At 43.1% G+C, this 15,408-nt stretch overlaps 1 protein-coding gene across 3 annotated transcripts in view; it reads left to right on the top strand.

The window, feature by feature from the left end:
• Positions 1-15,408, top strand: part of LOC311033793 (mitogen-activated protein kinase kinase kinase kinase 4) — a 109,779-nt gene that overhangs the window by 59,566 nt on the left and 34,805 nt on the right. For 2 of the 3 annotated variants that reach the window (XR_014599545.1, XM_084041446.1), the window contains exons 16-22: positions 1,221-1,604; positions 2,728-2,862; positions 3,968-4,144; positions 11,084-11,154; positions 11,481-11,560; positions 13,009-13,097; positions 15,085-15,197. Coding sequence is in view for 2 of the 3 variants with exons in the window: in XM_084041446.1 (XP_083897572.1) it covers positions 1,221-1,604; positions 2,728-2,862; positions 3,968-4,144; positions 11,084-11,154; positions 11,481-11,560; positions 13,009-13,097; positions 15,085-15,197 (1,049 nt within the window). In the remaining variant the exon portion in view is untranslated. The remainder of the gene's footprint in view (positions 1-1,220; positions 1,605-2,727; positions 2,863-3,967; positions 4,145-11,083; positions 11,155-11,480; positions 11,561-13,008; positions 13,098-15,084; positions 15,198-15,408) is intronic. The other variant, XM_084041447.1, reaches the window with a different exon arrangement.

Here is a 15,408-nt window from a genome sequence, read left to right as displayed (position 1 = left end):
ATAAAAAAAACGACAAGCTTGTAGATCTGCTATTTTTTAATAGCCAAAAGTATACAATAATGTAAAAAATTGCATTATATGCGTTCCCGGATTGAATGGGTTAACCCATTTATGGCAGGAACCCCTATTTGTAACTATTCCTTTCAAGACGGGTTGTTGTTGCTATGTACAGTATATAAAACTTTTTTTTTGTCATTTTGGAATAAATGTTTGAGGTTTTTCAGAAAACTTAGGTCAGGAGTTAATAGGCGTTTTTAGAATCGGTTTAGAAGACCGCCAATTTGGTCAGCTCCTTGACACGTCACATACAACGTCGCCCTCATATGCACGTGCACGTAAACCTCTCGAGCGTATCTGCCTGAACTAGCTCGCAACGCTACGCATCATCTCAGAAATCTGCCTACCAATCACGTCATCCATGATGGTCGCAAGCTAATAGAAACTACCGCCTTTCTCCTCCTGAAAGGTTAGCATGGTGTAATAGAAACCAATGCTTTTGCAATAATAAAAAAAATAAAAAACAGTTAGCCATTATTTAGCAGATGTCTCTCATTGTGACTTACAATAAGCAAGCTGAACGCATACATAGCATGCAGAGAGACAGCGTGGTGCCACAGGAAAGTAGGATCACAGGTAAACCAAGAACCTAGCATCAGTTTACTATAAAACATTAAATTAAAGAAAATCTGTTTGTTGAAGCTATTGGATACCAGGTAAACAATGGACCTAGCAAATGTTTAAATAACATGCTATCTGAATGACATTCCTAAAGAAAGCAGCACAGTCCTGTCTCCAACTGCATACCCAGTCCACGCATGCCCCCTGTTGCTGTTGTTATGTGTGCTTTGTATGAGTCATGTGCAGGATTCAATGGTGTCGTTTCTGTCGTGCAGACACCTTGTATCTCCATATTTCATAATTTAATATATATTTTTTTGTAAATGATACCCGGCGCGCTGTGGGCGTCGGGTTTTGACTAAATAATAACTACACTGAATCCGCTGACAATAAACCGTTTTGGAAGTACAAGGTTTCTGCGCCGATATATGTTCAGACGTTTTCAAAACTAATTGGAGTCCATCGAACTCCAGCTCAGGCTTCTCAGCGTGCCTTTGTTAACGCGCGGTTGTCTCTCTTGTGCGTGTGTGTGCGCTTGCGTGTGTGTGCGCTTGCATGCTTCTATTTTGTGTGTGTGTGTGTGTGTGTCTCGGCCGCTATAGCGAGCTGCGCCTCCAAATCATCTGCTTCAGCAGCCAAAGGCCCAGCAGCAGCAGCAGCACTTCCAGCCCCCAGGGGGGGGGGCCAAGCCTCCGCAGCCCGCACCCCAGCAACAGCAGCCTGCGGCGGGCAGGCGCTCCCACCGCACCCTCCCCAAGGACCAGACCCAGCTGCTGTCCCTGCAGCACGACCACCGGCACAGGGAGAAGGAGCGGGAGCGAGAGAGGCAGCGGAGGCAGCGGGAGAGGGAGAGAGAGAGGCCCGTGGCCAGCAGTGTCCAGAGGCTGGCTAACAGCGTCCTAGTAGCCTCGTCCTCCTCCTCCTCCGCCGCGGCCGCTTCGGTTGCCGCCAAGCCTAGCTGCCCCGCAAACAGCCAGCGGCGCGCGGTAAAAACAGCCATGCCCTCTAAAAACAGTGGCTCTCAAAAGTGGCGTCCAGGGACTCTCCGCCCCTCCCCCCGCCCAGGGGAAAACCACCCATTGTCAACATTAAACTTTGTCATTTATATACTTTTGGACTGAAGTGTGGACATTAGTGCAGCCGAGAACGGCAGAATCGATTCGTTGGGGTCATGTGATCAAGTGACGACGGCAAGTGCGTGCTGTGGCCCGCCCCCTTAGGCAGCCTGCAGTATAACATGGGGATATAATTTTCCATCCAAAACGGCGCGGCTAGAAAATAAACTTCTTAGCGCCTTTTTAGCCAATTCAGTTATATTTTGTGTACAAGTACTATGTTTTGTGAAACTGAATAATCATATGCCATTAAAACCACTAATATTTACTTGCAAACTCCTTCTAATGTCCACACATTAGCCCTAAAGTATATAAATGACACGGTAGTTTAATGTTGAAAATTGTTTTCCCCTGTAAGGGGGTTCCAGGGGGTCCCCTAGCCAAATGTGTTAATAGGCTATAGCATCAAAATCAGACATCGACATTACATTGGATATTTTCCCCAAACAACGTTGAAAATGTTTGAATTTAGGAATACGTTAGAAACATGTTAACAATGCAAATCTTGTACGGGGGTCCCTGGCACACAAAATGTTTTCAGATGGGGGGGGTTCTGCGGCCGAATACACATGAACCCTAGCTAGCCCACGTGAAAGAGTTTGAGAACCACTGCTAATAGAGATCCCTCCTTTACCTGGCCTTTGCACCCCTATAACTGCTGTTTTCCTTGTGTGTTTCCCTGGAGCGCGCTCAGTGTTAACAAGTGTTATCGAGGGAAGGCCATACTGTTAGCTTCCCTCGCTTCCTTCGCACGTCCTTCCTCATCTCTGTTTTACCCCTCGAACCGTGTGTGTGTGTGTGTGTGTGTGTGTGTGTGTGTGTGTGCGTGTGTGCGTGTGCGTGCGTGCGTCTTTTAGGAGGACTTCCACTTTAACTTCAACAAGCGAGACACAACCAGTCATCTCACTAACCACACACAAACACACTCTCTCACACACACACACACACACACACACACACACACGTACAGAATGTTATGTTGTGTATCTTTCAGATGGACCTCCAGGAGACCAACCTGGCCAAGCTGCTGTCGGCCGCCGGTCTGCCCAGCCAGATGCACTCCAGACTGGGCTCCGGGAGCAACTCCAGTCCCTGTACCCCAGCCATGCAGCGAGCTCACTTACACCAGGTATACCACGCACACGCGCGCGCACACACACATCATTTGATGACAAGTGGACCGGTAAGCAGCGGTTCTGGTAGGAGACACAAAGGAGACTCTTTGTGCCCTATTTCAAAAATAGTGAAAATAGCTGTTTTATTCTTTGGTCTTTTTGACGTCACTTCCGTTCGCCACTTGTTCTACCAGCAGCCATATTGGAAAGAAATTGGGCCGCTTCCTTACTTCCTTCACAGGTTTTACCAATGATGCTAATGAATGCTCGGGTCCATTCCGGTCAAACAGAGTCAGGGTGCTGATATAGTGCATGTTGGCTCACTGGAAACACTCTGCTACACCAGTGGGTCTCAAAGTGGGGTTCCTTCATGGTTCCTTGAGGGGTTTCCAAATGGCCCCTTGTGTGGGTGTGTAACTCTGAGAGTGTACAAATGGAACCAAAAGGACCCCCAGAGTTTAGGGGTCCTTGAAATTAAAAAGTTTGAGAACCACTGTGGTACACTAAATGGAACAGAGCCTTCATTAGAACCATTAACACCTGTGAAGGAAGTAAGGAAGGGGCCCGACATGGCTGCTGTACTATTAGTCTGTTGGCCTTAACCAGTGGTGGAAAAAGTACTCACATGTTTTACTTAAGTAAAAGTATCAATACTGTAATGTAGAAAAAGAAAAAAACTCAGCTAAAAGTAAATGGCCTGTGTTCAAAATGTTACTTGAGTAAAAGGACAAAAGTATTGGCATCAAAATGTACTTAAAGTACCAAAAGTATTAGAATGTTTGAAAATAGCATATCTACAAGCCCACAATGTGACATGTTGTGAGCTTGTAGATCGGCTATTTTCAAATAGCCGATGTATGAAACAGGGCTAAAGTGGTTAATGTATGTTTTATAATCTATATCTACAAAGTAACTAGTAACTGACGTTTTTTAAATAATTGTAGTGCAGTAAAAGTACAATATTTGCCTCTGAGATATAGTGGAGTGGAAGTAAAAGTATTGAACATTTGAAATACTCCAGTAAAGTAAAAAAAAATCCTCAAAATTGTACTTAAATGTATGTTACTTTCCACCACTGCTATTGGCCATAACTCCTTCTCCCTCGTTTTTTCCCTCCAGAATGCCAACCTGCGCGCCAGCCGCGAGTCGCAGCACAGCAGCTCCATGTCCGACATGCTCATCTCCCCCCTCTCTCCTTTCTCCCCTTTCTCCTCCTCGCCCACCTCCTCCCCCCTCACCTCGCTCTCTACCGCCCCGGACGACGTCTTCTGGGACTTCCCCGAGAGACCCCCCAAGGTCGGTGCCGTTTTTTAGTGTCTGTCTCCCGTACACTCAGAATGGACGGTTGAAGCAATTGTAGCTGCTTACACTTGTATTAACCCATTGAGACCCGAAGACGATTCTACATGTCTCCTAAATCTCAACAGTTTTCTGAAAAACTTATGTTTCTATATCAGCGGTGTTCAATCTTTTTCATGTCAAGGACCCCCAAAATGATATGTATTTGGCTGCGGACCCCCATCAAAATATCTTGTTCCAGGGACCCCCCAGAAGCAAAGATCCGAGTTAAAAATGTTCGCTTTAAAGATATATATATTCAACGATTTGCACACATTTTCACGATTTTTCAAAAATAGCAGATCTACAAGCTCGTAGCGCGGCACTCGTTGCCGCGCTATGAGCTTGTAGATCTGCTATTTTTGAATAGCCCAAAGAGTATAATAAAGCTTTTTAGCTCAAATCTAAAAATGACACAGTTCCAGGTCTTAACACATTCCATGCCAGCGTTTAATCTCATAATGTACTCACCAGTGCCAGCGTTTTATTGTTGTTTTTTTGTTTTTTTCATGTCGCCACAGACCTCGCTAAATCCGTTAAAAGTGTGCGTTCATTTGGTTCTAAACACACAGGGGATCTGTGTGAGACGAGCAGTGAAGACCGCTTCGCTTTCCGATCCGCCATCTTGAAGCTACAGCGGTGAACGCTAAACAGTGATCAGCGAGGAGAAAAACAACAACCGAGATAATCGACTTTTAGGTTTTGTTTTAGACAGGAAACGGATACGATCGGAAAAGCCGGAACCCGGATAATTCCGTTTCCGGTGGTGCTACCGGAAACGGAAGTGTATCGAAAATTGAAAAAAAAAAAAAAGAAATAGGCTAGTTTGCGTAGATCTATGCGACTGGCACGTGGCGGCTTTAAATAGGTTTGCGTAGATCTACGCGACTGGCACTCAATGTGTTAAAGCTTCACATAGAACAGGGGTGATGCAACTTTGATGATGGAGAGGGGCCACTATATTTCCACACTCACTCCCATTGTATCTATACTGTCGGGCAGACACCTCTTATCTCCGTATTTTAACTTTTTTTCCGTAATTGAATGCCGTACTTCGCCACAAAAGTAGCACAAAAAAAAGTCACACAAAAGTAGCAAAAATAGCCGATCTACAAGCTCAAAACGCGTCGCACTGCGGCGCGTTTTGAGCTTGTAGATCTGCTATTTTTGAATTGGAATCCAGATTTTTTTTTTTTGCTATTTTTTTATTGGAATCCTGAAAAGCAACATTTTTATTTAATTTCAAATGCATTTAGTTATACTTTTGTTAACTTGTTGAACTTAAATACAAACACATTGGACATACTGTAAAAAAGACAATTAGAATTTGAATACTAGTCATGAAGCTACTATAATATAGGCTGAAGTAATTAAAGCGGGTCATGTTTGCATGTTTGGAATTGTAACAGCTGAAATTATATATCAGCATTCCGATATTAACCTGCGGGCCGCATTAAGTGAAGGTGCGGGCCGCATGTGGCCCCCGGGGCCACCAGTTGCCCATGTAATAGAGCGTAGCGTGACATTACACTGGCTCCGTCAGCTCGGCTGCTCTGGCGACTCGCACTGAAATCGGTCCGTGTGGAAACGCATAACAATCCTATTGTTTACGTCCTTTTTCTCTTCTTTTGAAGTGTAAACTCTTATTCAACTCAAAAGAAAGTGCAATAACTTCACATAACCGAAAATAATGCCACTTCATCTGTAAGCTCTTCTAACCATAGACATTAGAAAACTATATTTTATTCATCAACAACTGCAAATTATTTCTTCTCTGAGCAATTTCAAAATGCTGTGAAAAACAACAAATCGAAAGGTTTCTCACCAAAAATATGTTAACCCATTAAGACCTGAAATGCATCTGTGTCACTTTATGATTTTAGCTAAAAAGCATTATTTTACACTTTGGCTATTTAAAAATAGCAGATATACAAGCTCATAGCGCGGCACCGAGTGGCGCGCTATGATCTTGTAGATCTGCTATTTTTGAAACTGTGAAAATGTGTGCAAATCTTTGAATATATATTGTTTTAAAGCGAAAAATGTTTACTCAAATCTTTGCTTCTGGGGGTTCCTGGAACAAAATATTTTGAGATGGGGGGTCGGCGGACAAATGCATATAATGTTGGGGGTCCTTGACATGAAAAAGTTTGAGAACCACTGATATAGAAACATACGTTTTTCAGAATACTGTTGGGATTTACTCCACTACATCTCAGAGGCAGATATTGTGCTTTTTACTCCATTACAATTATTTGACAGCTTTAGTTACTAGTTAGTTTTGATTATTATTCCAAAGCACACATTAACCACTCGATCCCAATGTTCTGTTTGACTATTTCAAAATAGACAATCTATGTGTGTGTGTGTGTGTGTGTGTGTGTGTGTGTGTGTGTGTGTGTGTGTGTGTGTGTGTGTGTGTGTGTGTGTGTGTGTGTGTGTGTGTGTGTGTGTGTGTTTTTGTGTGTGCGTGCACACCATGTGCATGTGTTTGCAGACTGTGATCATAAACTAGCCTTTGAATCATAAAGAGGATGTTACTGAGTCTTGGTCAAGTCACGCTGTAGAAGTGATTCATGTACACCCTGATGTTAGGAGAGTGTGGGAGCGAGGGCAGCGATTCGGGAGTCCCGAGTGTTGGCTAGACCGCACTCTCACATCGCATGTACCCAGCACGAGTTCCACCTAACGTACGCGTGTGTGTGTGTGTGTGTGTGTGTGTGTGTGTGTGTGTGTGTGTGTGTGTGTGTGTGTGTGTGTGTGTGTGTGTGTGTGTGTGTGTGTGTGTGTGTGTGTGTGTGTGTGTGTGTGTGTGTGTGTGTGTGTGTGTGTGTGTGTGTGTGTGTGTGCGTGCGTGCGTGCGTGCGTGCGTGCGTGCACTAACTGAAAACACATTCCTAGAAAACACCTTGTTTACATGTTTTGTCCCCCCCTATCTCTGTTTCACTTTCTCACAGTAATAGTTCTGCTTGTATTTCTGCATCACAGTGTGAGAGGGGGGGGGGGGGGGGGGTCATCATGTAGTTTTACAAGCAGGAGACCATGTGGACTTGATAGAACAGAAGTTAATAACTCACTACTCTCTCATGGTTTAAACTTTAAACTGTGCAACTTGGCTTAACTCATTATTTTTTTCTTTGGCTATTCAAATTTTTGAATAGCTAAAGAAATCTTAAAATGACACACAGATGTGTTCCCGGTCTTAAAGGGTTAAAACACCATTATGAGAACTATTCACCACAGACCCTATGGCTCCTCTCCTCTCCTTTTATTTTACTTTAGTGTCAGTGTTTCTCAAACCTTTTCATGTCAAGGACCCCCAAATGAATATGTATTTGACCGTGGACCACCCATCCCATATACATATCAGCCTACTAACCTACTGTCAGATGGTACATGTATAGATCTGTTAGCCTGCTAACCTACTGTCCCACAGTGTTCAGCCATCAGCTTCATGTCCTGGCTGTAATGCCTGATTTATACTTGATTGCGTGCCATGTATTGCACTGAAAATAGCCGATCTACAAGCTCACACCGCGTCTGGCTGCGACACGTTGTGAGCTTGTAGATCTGCTATTTTCGGCGCCTGACACCGACAGGCAAGCGAGTATAATCATCCTTTATTGAGCAGAGCCTGGGCAAGGATTTCATTAAGCAATGTATTTATGTTTTTTATGAATCATTTGGGCCTTTTTTAAAGCCAAATGGAGCTGGTGTAGCACAGCCAGTTCATCTATGCTGACCTCCATTTGAATTCAAATCATTGATCAATCATTGCTGGAAAATACTTTGCTGATACTTACACAGGAGTAGCTTGCTGTGCGTGTGTGCGCTGGTGTGTGCGTGTGCGTGCGTGTGCGTGCGTGCTCGGTGCGTGCTTGCGTGCACGGGTGCGTGTGTTCATGCTTAAGTGCCAAATATCCCCACAAGTATAATAGAATGTGAGGGGGAACAAGAGAAATGTTTTATAGTTATAAAAAAATATATATATATACATATATATCTTGTGGAGTTAGGGTTACAATTTAGGAAAAGATTCAGGTTAGGATTAGACATTTATACGGGGACACATTGTGAGCTTGTAGATCTGCTATTTTTGGTTTCAAAATTAGGCTTAAAAATGGCCAAAAATGGTGCATCTAGAAAACTGCTGCCCCACATTTTTTTTAATGTCCTCAAAAGTACAGTAAGACAATCGTGCCTGTGTGTGTGTGTGTGTGTGTGTGTGTGTGTGTGTGTGTGTGTGTGTGTGTGTGTGTGTGTGTGTGTGTGTGTGTGTGTGTGTGTGTGTGTGTGTGTGTGTGTGTGTGTGTGTGTGTGTGTGTGTGTGGGGGGGGGCACCAGATGCAGGATGTGGGCAAGGTGTCAGGAGGATGCTGGGTATTTCCACGGCACACTTCCTTTTGTGTCGGGTGTGTCTTCCTGTATAAAGCTGGGTGTATGATCGAGGAGAGAGACACACACACACACACACACACACACACACACACACACACACACACACACAAAGGTCAAAAGGTCCCCAGCTGGCTGCCTGGCAGGGCAGTGGTGCACAGTAACAAAATCAAAAAAGTCTGAGAACTTCTTCCACCCGTGTTGGCAAGAACAGAGAGTTTGAGCAACGTGTGTTCAACAAGTGTTGATCAATACACAGTGCACGACATCAGTCTATTGTAACACGCCCCGACGCACTTGATTCACTGCGTTTCATAATGGACAAGAATGTTCAGTGATGTTGAGAAACATGCTGGGAAAATGTGCAGGGTCTGATCCTTTCTGCGGGGGGGGGGGGGGAGTGGGCTTCAAGAGCTAATGTTGGTGGAAGTGGTGTAAAAAGTACTCAAATTCGTTAGGATCAATACTGCAATTATGAAATACTCTGTTACAAATAAAATTCTAATTCTAAATTATATTCTAAATTTACTTGAGTAAAAGTACAAAAGTATTGGAATCAAAATATACTTTAAGTACACAAGTAAAATGACTCATTATGCAGAATGTGAGCAGATCTTCAAGCTCACATTGTGAGCTTGTAGATCGGCTATTTTCAAATGGTCTGAATATATAAATAGGGCTGCAGTGGCTAATGTATGTTTTGTAATAATAATCTAGAAAGTAACCAGTAACTAACGTTTTTAAATAATTGTAGTGGAGTAAAAGTACAATATTTGCCTATGAGATGTAGTGGAGTAGACCAACAGTTTTATCAGAATAAGCCAAGCCTGCACTATTGTTATTAAAGGAGACACACCATGAATTTAAAAAAACATATGGTGTATGTCCCTCAAACCATTTTCAAAAGGTTTGAGCCTAAATCAACACTCAGATATACTCATCCCAAGTCAATTCTCTCAGGCTTATAAAGCACTTTCACCTGCAATACCACATTGTCCTGTTTGGCACGGGGCGCTATTGAGTCAGTTTGTATGCATGTAATCTCCTGGTTCTGTGTGGAAAAAGTAAAAAAAAAAATATGAAAAAATTTTAAAAAAATTTAATTTTTTTTTTTTTTTTTTGGGGGGGGGGTTAGAACTTAAAAACGGGAGGAATTGTTCCCAGACGTGACGTAGGCAGGGGGAACAAATCTGACGGACTGTTTTCAGACCAATTTACATAGAAAACACAGATAGCCTATGAAAGCCTGCATGCTCGAAGTCGGGTATTTTTTGGAACAGAAGAGAGGTGGGGGAGACCAAAAACACACAAAAATGAAGAAAAAGTTAAGATTCATGGTGTAGACCCTTTAAATAAATGGGCAGAGACGAGTCCAGGTTGAACACATCGAAAAACAAAACTGAAAGTCTGCGGCGGAGCCCGCCGTTCCAACGAGCCAAACAAATAATAAAATGGAAGATGATCATCACCATACTTACTTTTTCCCTTGTCTATGACCAGCTTGATCTTACACTATTTAGTATACATTGCACGGATGTCATTCCGTGCAAAGACACCTAGAAAACCCAAAAACCCGTGCATATGAGCCGCGTATCCCACGGTGGACATAACCGGGTTGCAACCCGGAAGTAGAGCAGTCCCCACAACAAGATTTACCATTCTGTGCCTACACGGTACATAACTCAAACGGCGCTGAGTAGGCTCAAGCAAACATCGCAACGTTCGGGACGGCAACTCGTTCGGTTTAGCTCACTCGGTGGTCCCTCGCGTGGCTCCAGTTCGCTTGAGACTGCGCGCCTCCGAAATGGTTTAGTCGACGGAGGAGATGCGAGGCGGCTATGCACGGATTGTCGGGTTTTCTAGGCGTCTATGCACGGAATGTAATATTTTGACCAGGGGGTCCGCGGCCAAATACATATTTTTTGGGGGGTCCTTGAAATGAAAAAGTTTGAGAACCACTGAGTTAGGCTATATTATGTGAATAATGTTGGTACGATTTTAAATATGACAACTTGTCACTGTCTATTGGGCCGCTTTCTGCAAGCGACAAATGTGCTCTGAAAAAAGCTGCTGGTGGGAACAGTTCTGCGGGTTTCGGTGCATCAGTGACTAAAACAAATGTTGAAGAGATCAGCTATTTTAAAGTGGTTAAATTGATTTTGATGCTATACTGTAGTAATACATTTATCTGCTAGTAATACATTTAGATCCTACAAGAATACTGCTTTTCGTGAACTTTTTTGAAACACAAATCTTGTATGGGGTTCCCTGGCAAAACATCATTTCAGATGAGGGGTCCTCCTTTGGCCAAATACTTACCTTGACATGAAAAAGAATGTCATTGACCCTAGTCTACACCAAATCTCTTTGGCGACAATAGCAGATCTACAAGCTCACAATGCGTCAGCTTGTAGATCGGCTATTTTCGCCGAATGTTTCATGTGGTTAAGTAACTGTTATGTTTCTCTTCTTCTTCTTGTTGTGTGAATCACATGGCTGCAGGTTCCGGAACGTACTACCTCCAAGTTCTACTGCAGGGAGCTGGTGATGGGACACAAGAGGACTGCTTCAAGGTATGAGGATTACACACGTACGCGCACACACACGCACACTCACACGCACAAACACACGCACACGCACAAACACGCGCACGCACGCACACACACGCAGTGGTGGGAAAAAGTGCTCCGATTTCTTACTTAAGTAAAAGTATCAATACTGCATTGTCAGTGTGAATGCAGAGGCCAGTGGGGACAGCTGTGAGTTGAACTGTTTCCACTGGCCTTGGTCAGGCAGCAGGGGGCGCTCTCTGGCCTCTGCATTGTCCCTTTAAGCCCGTTGAAGTGTTTGGGCTCTTATCAGGCTGAACACTCTCTCGTGTGTCTCTGTCCCCCTCTAGTGGCAGTCCGGTGTCAGTAGCCAGTAAAGGAGTAAGGTCAGCGTCTCATGGTGGATCGTCCTGCAGCAGCAACCACTCAGGTATGTAGCCCCGCCCCTTCTCTCTAAACCAACCACTCAGGTCTGTAGCCCCGCCCCTTCTCTCTAAACCAACCACTCAGGTCTGGAGCCCCTTCACTCCACCAAGGGTTCCCAAGGACCCCCCAAAATAATCTTATTTGAACTGGACAGTTTTATGTCCAGTATCCTAGGATATAAACTCATTCTAGGATACCACTCGTCCTAGGATAGTAAGTAAGATAATATCATATAAAAGGTTAGAAAAATGTCCTCCTGTCCTTCTCCTTTAACACATTGCCTGCCTAAGACGTATATATACGTCATTTAGAAATCAGCTGTTGCCTGCCAATGACGTATATATACGTCTTTGGAAAAAAGGGGAAAAAAAAATTTTTTTTTCAAAAAAAAATTTTTTTTTTTTTTTTTGCATTTTTTTATAATTTCAACCCTTGTCGAATTATGAACAGATTAGGAGCTAAAAATGTTCGAAGATTTGCTGCTCCATTCACTTCAATGTTAAAATTCAAACGGACAAACAATTCACTTTGTTTTTTGGTTTAAAACTACTGCTTTTGAGCTATATTGAAACATCAACCAAACATGTCAACGAGGTCAAAATGACCTCGTTGACATTTGTGAAACCACACCTGAATCTCATCTGTGATTAGAAACCATCTGGGGATCAATCATACTGGAGGAAAAAAATCTGTGGCTACGCGAACAGGTACCAAAAACATGGCAAAACCCTGGCAGGCAACAGCTAAAAATCTGAAAAAACTCTGGCAGGCAATGTGTTAAGCTGCAATCCAGAACTGTTTTGTAGTGAATAAAAACATCATGTTAATGAATCTGTATGGTAGATTATGTTAATAAAAACAAAAGTTCAAATCTGCAGTGGTGGTCTCCCTGCCCTTCCACTGTGACATAACAAGACTTAGTTTAAAGATGCAGCAAAATAAGTGAATTTTCAGGCAGGGATACCAATCGCGATTCGGACATGGACGATTATAGAATCGATTATAATTTTTTTAAAAGCAGCCATATTTTGGTTGGTCATCAGAATATTGAGAAGCCTTTGTTATAAGTCAGTATTATTTTACATAAAAGGACTTGTTTATTTTCTTGTGGGTTTTCTGCAATTGTTGATGTTGGCAAATATAACCTTCCAGCTGACAGTGACACATCTCTTCCATTCGTTTTTTATTATTAATAAAAGATAGCAATAATGGCAATTTAATTGAATCGTCAGGTACCTACCAACTTCCGCCCCTATGTACTTATGCATACTTATGTATTTTTAAAAGTAAGCACTTCAGTAGCGCTACAGTACTTTAACTCAAGTACAAATTTGTGTGTGTGTGTGTGTGTGTGTGTGTGTGTGTGTGTGTGTGTGTGTGTGTGTGTGTGTGTGTGTGTGTGTGTGTGTGTGTGTGCGTGCGTGCGTGCGTGCGTGCGTGTGTGTGCCGTAGGTTACTATAAGCTGGAGAGTCCTCCTCTACACCATCGACAACCGCAGCACAGGAAAACACACGACAACTCGGTTGTTGGACCTGCACAAGTCAGTAGTCTCTCTCACTCACAGAGTCAAGTTGATCATTCAGAGTTCATAGTCAATATTTTTCTCGTTCTGAAAAGGACAAAAACGATGGAGCTGGCACAAAAAAACATATTTCACCCACTTCTTTACGCCTGTAAACCTGAGATGTGACCAGTGTTCATTTTGATTGCAAATATTTATTTAGTTTTAGTCTTTTGAATTAAATTTGGTTTCAGTCATATTTTTGTTTCAGCCGACTAAATCTGCAGTTGATTTAGTCCACTAAAATAATTTTTTGGCGGGCCGTGATGCCGTCGTAATGACTAATTTAAACTTGGCTGCGTGGCGAAAATAGCCGATCGCTGCGACGCGTTTTGAGCTTGTAGATCGGCTATTTTCAGGAGTGTGACACCCACACACAGCCAAGCATGAATTGACTTATCTTAGTTCTACTGGATCTCTAATCCACTATAGTCCCTCACTACCATTTAAAAAAAAAGTTTTCAGCATATTTTAGTCATAGTTTTAGTCATCATAGCTTTGTTTTTTATTTAGTTTTTATTTAACCCATTCAATCCGGGAACGCGTCTCTGTCATTTTAGTCTGAGTGCCGTGCTATGAGCTTGTAGATCTGCTATTATTGAAAAATCTTGACAATTTATGCAAATCTTTGAATATATATATATTTTTAAAGCAAACATTTGTTAACTCAAATCTTTGCTTCTGGGGATTTTACAAATGTCTTCTAAATCCTGCAGTTAAAAAAAAAAAAGGGTTTCTATATCAGCGGTTCTCAAGGACCCCCAAAATGATATGCATTTGGCCGCGCTATGAGCTTGCAGATCTACACGCTCATAGCGCGGCACTCGGTGCGCGCTATGAGCTTGTAGATCTACAAGCTCATTGTGCGGCACTCGGTGCCGCGCTATGAGCTTGTAGATCTACAAGCTCATTGTGCGGCACTCGGTGCCGCGCTATGAGCTTGTAGATCTACAAGCTCATTGTGCGGCACTCGGTGCCACGCTATGAGCTTGTAGATCTGCTACTTTTGAATAGCCAAAGAAATCTAAAAATGACACACAGATGCGATCCCGGTCTTAACTCATTCAGTGCCAGACTCGCCAGACTCTCCAATTGATCCCCTGATGGGTGCTAATCACTGAGAGTTGCACTGTGTGGTTTCACAAATGTCAACGAGGTCATCGCGACCTTGTTGACATTAATTGTCTGATGTTGAAAATAACCATGTCTGGGCCAAACATTCATTGTAAAAAAAAAAGTGCTCAGGAGCCGAGATACAGCCTTGTTCAGTAAGAAGTTAAACAAGAAGTGAATGGAGCAGCAAATCTTCAAATCGTGATATCTTGGGTTCTGAACATTTTTTTCAAAACCTTTTAGACACTCTGGGCTTATGATAAAAAACGGACGTCTTAGACGTCATGTGGCACTGAATGAGTTAACTCTTTGACTGCCAGAGTATTTTCATAAAGTACTCCCCCAGTGCCAGCGATTTTCGTGTTTTGTCTGGCTACAGTTTTAAACACACACGACAGCAGCAGATCGACCCTGCGCTCACTCGCTCGACCCCCCTTTTTCGCCGATCGGGTTTCAGATCGTTGGTATACACGGTGACGATAACTGTTCGTCATCCAGACTAAAGAAAATAGAACTGGAGCTCTCCGTTCGTTTTTATGCCGTGTGAAAAAAACGTGTTTTTCCCTATTCTGGCCTAAAATGCCTAAAGAAGGCCTTCCGAGAACCGGAAACGGAATCTGCGTCATGGATCCGGGTGAGTGTGAAAAAAACAAAAACAGAAACTGATGCTGAAAAATACACAGAACAGCGCGATCACAGATTAAACAATGAAAAAGCTATCAGCGCGTCTTAACGCGTGGGTGGGTTAAGTAGCATTTGACTCGAAAATGCGTCGATGGCGTTAAAAGAGTTAATGGGTTAAGACAAAATGAACGCTGGAGGTGGCAAATGGTTGATTGTGACTGTGATGCAGGGTGTGAGGTCGATGCAGGCTGTGAGGTCGGGTGTGGGGCGGCTGAACAAAGCCACAGAGTATTCTTCCTCCAGTGACGAGGTCGGGAGCAGTGACGACGAGGACAGGACCAGGTGAGGGACTACTAGGACCAGTGGTGGGAAAAGTACTCAAGTGTTTTTACTTAAGTAAAAGGGCAAGACCACTTTGGTAGAGGTTTGGGTTGTGTAGTTACCTTGCCATGATGTAACTCCAAAGGTGGGCAAGAAATTTAAAAAAATTGCTCCATTGATTAGAAATTGATAATTCAAAATATGCTCCTCATTGACTTACATTGTACGGTAA

Source organism: Gymnoscopelus microlampas (genome assembly GCF_963454915.1).
Source record: "Gymnoscopelus microlampas genome assembly, chromosome: 18".
NCBI classification, from domain to species: Eukaryota; Metazoa; Chordata; class Actinopteri; order Myctophiformes; family Myctophidae; genus Gymnoscopelus; species Gymnoscopelus microlampas.
Note: the sequence above shows the minus strand (reverse complement) of the source record. Positions and strands in the feature narration are given on the sequence as shown.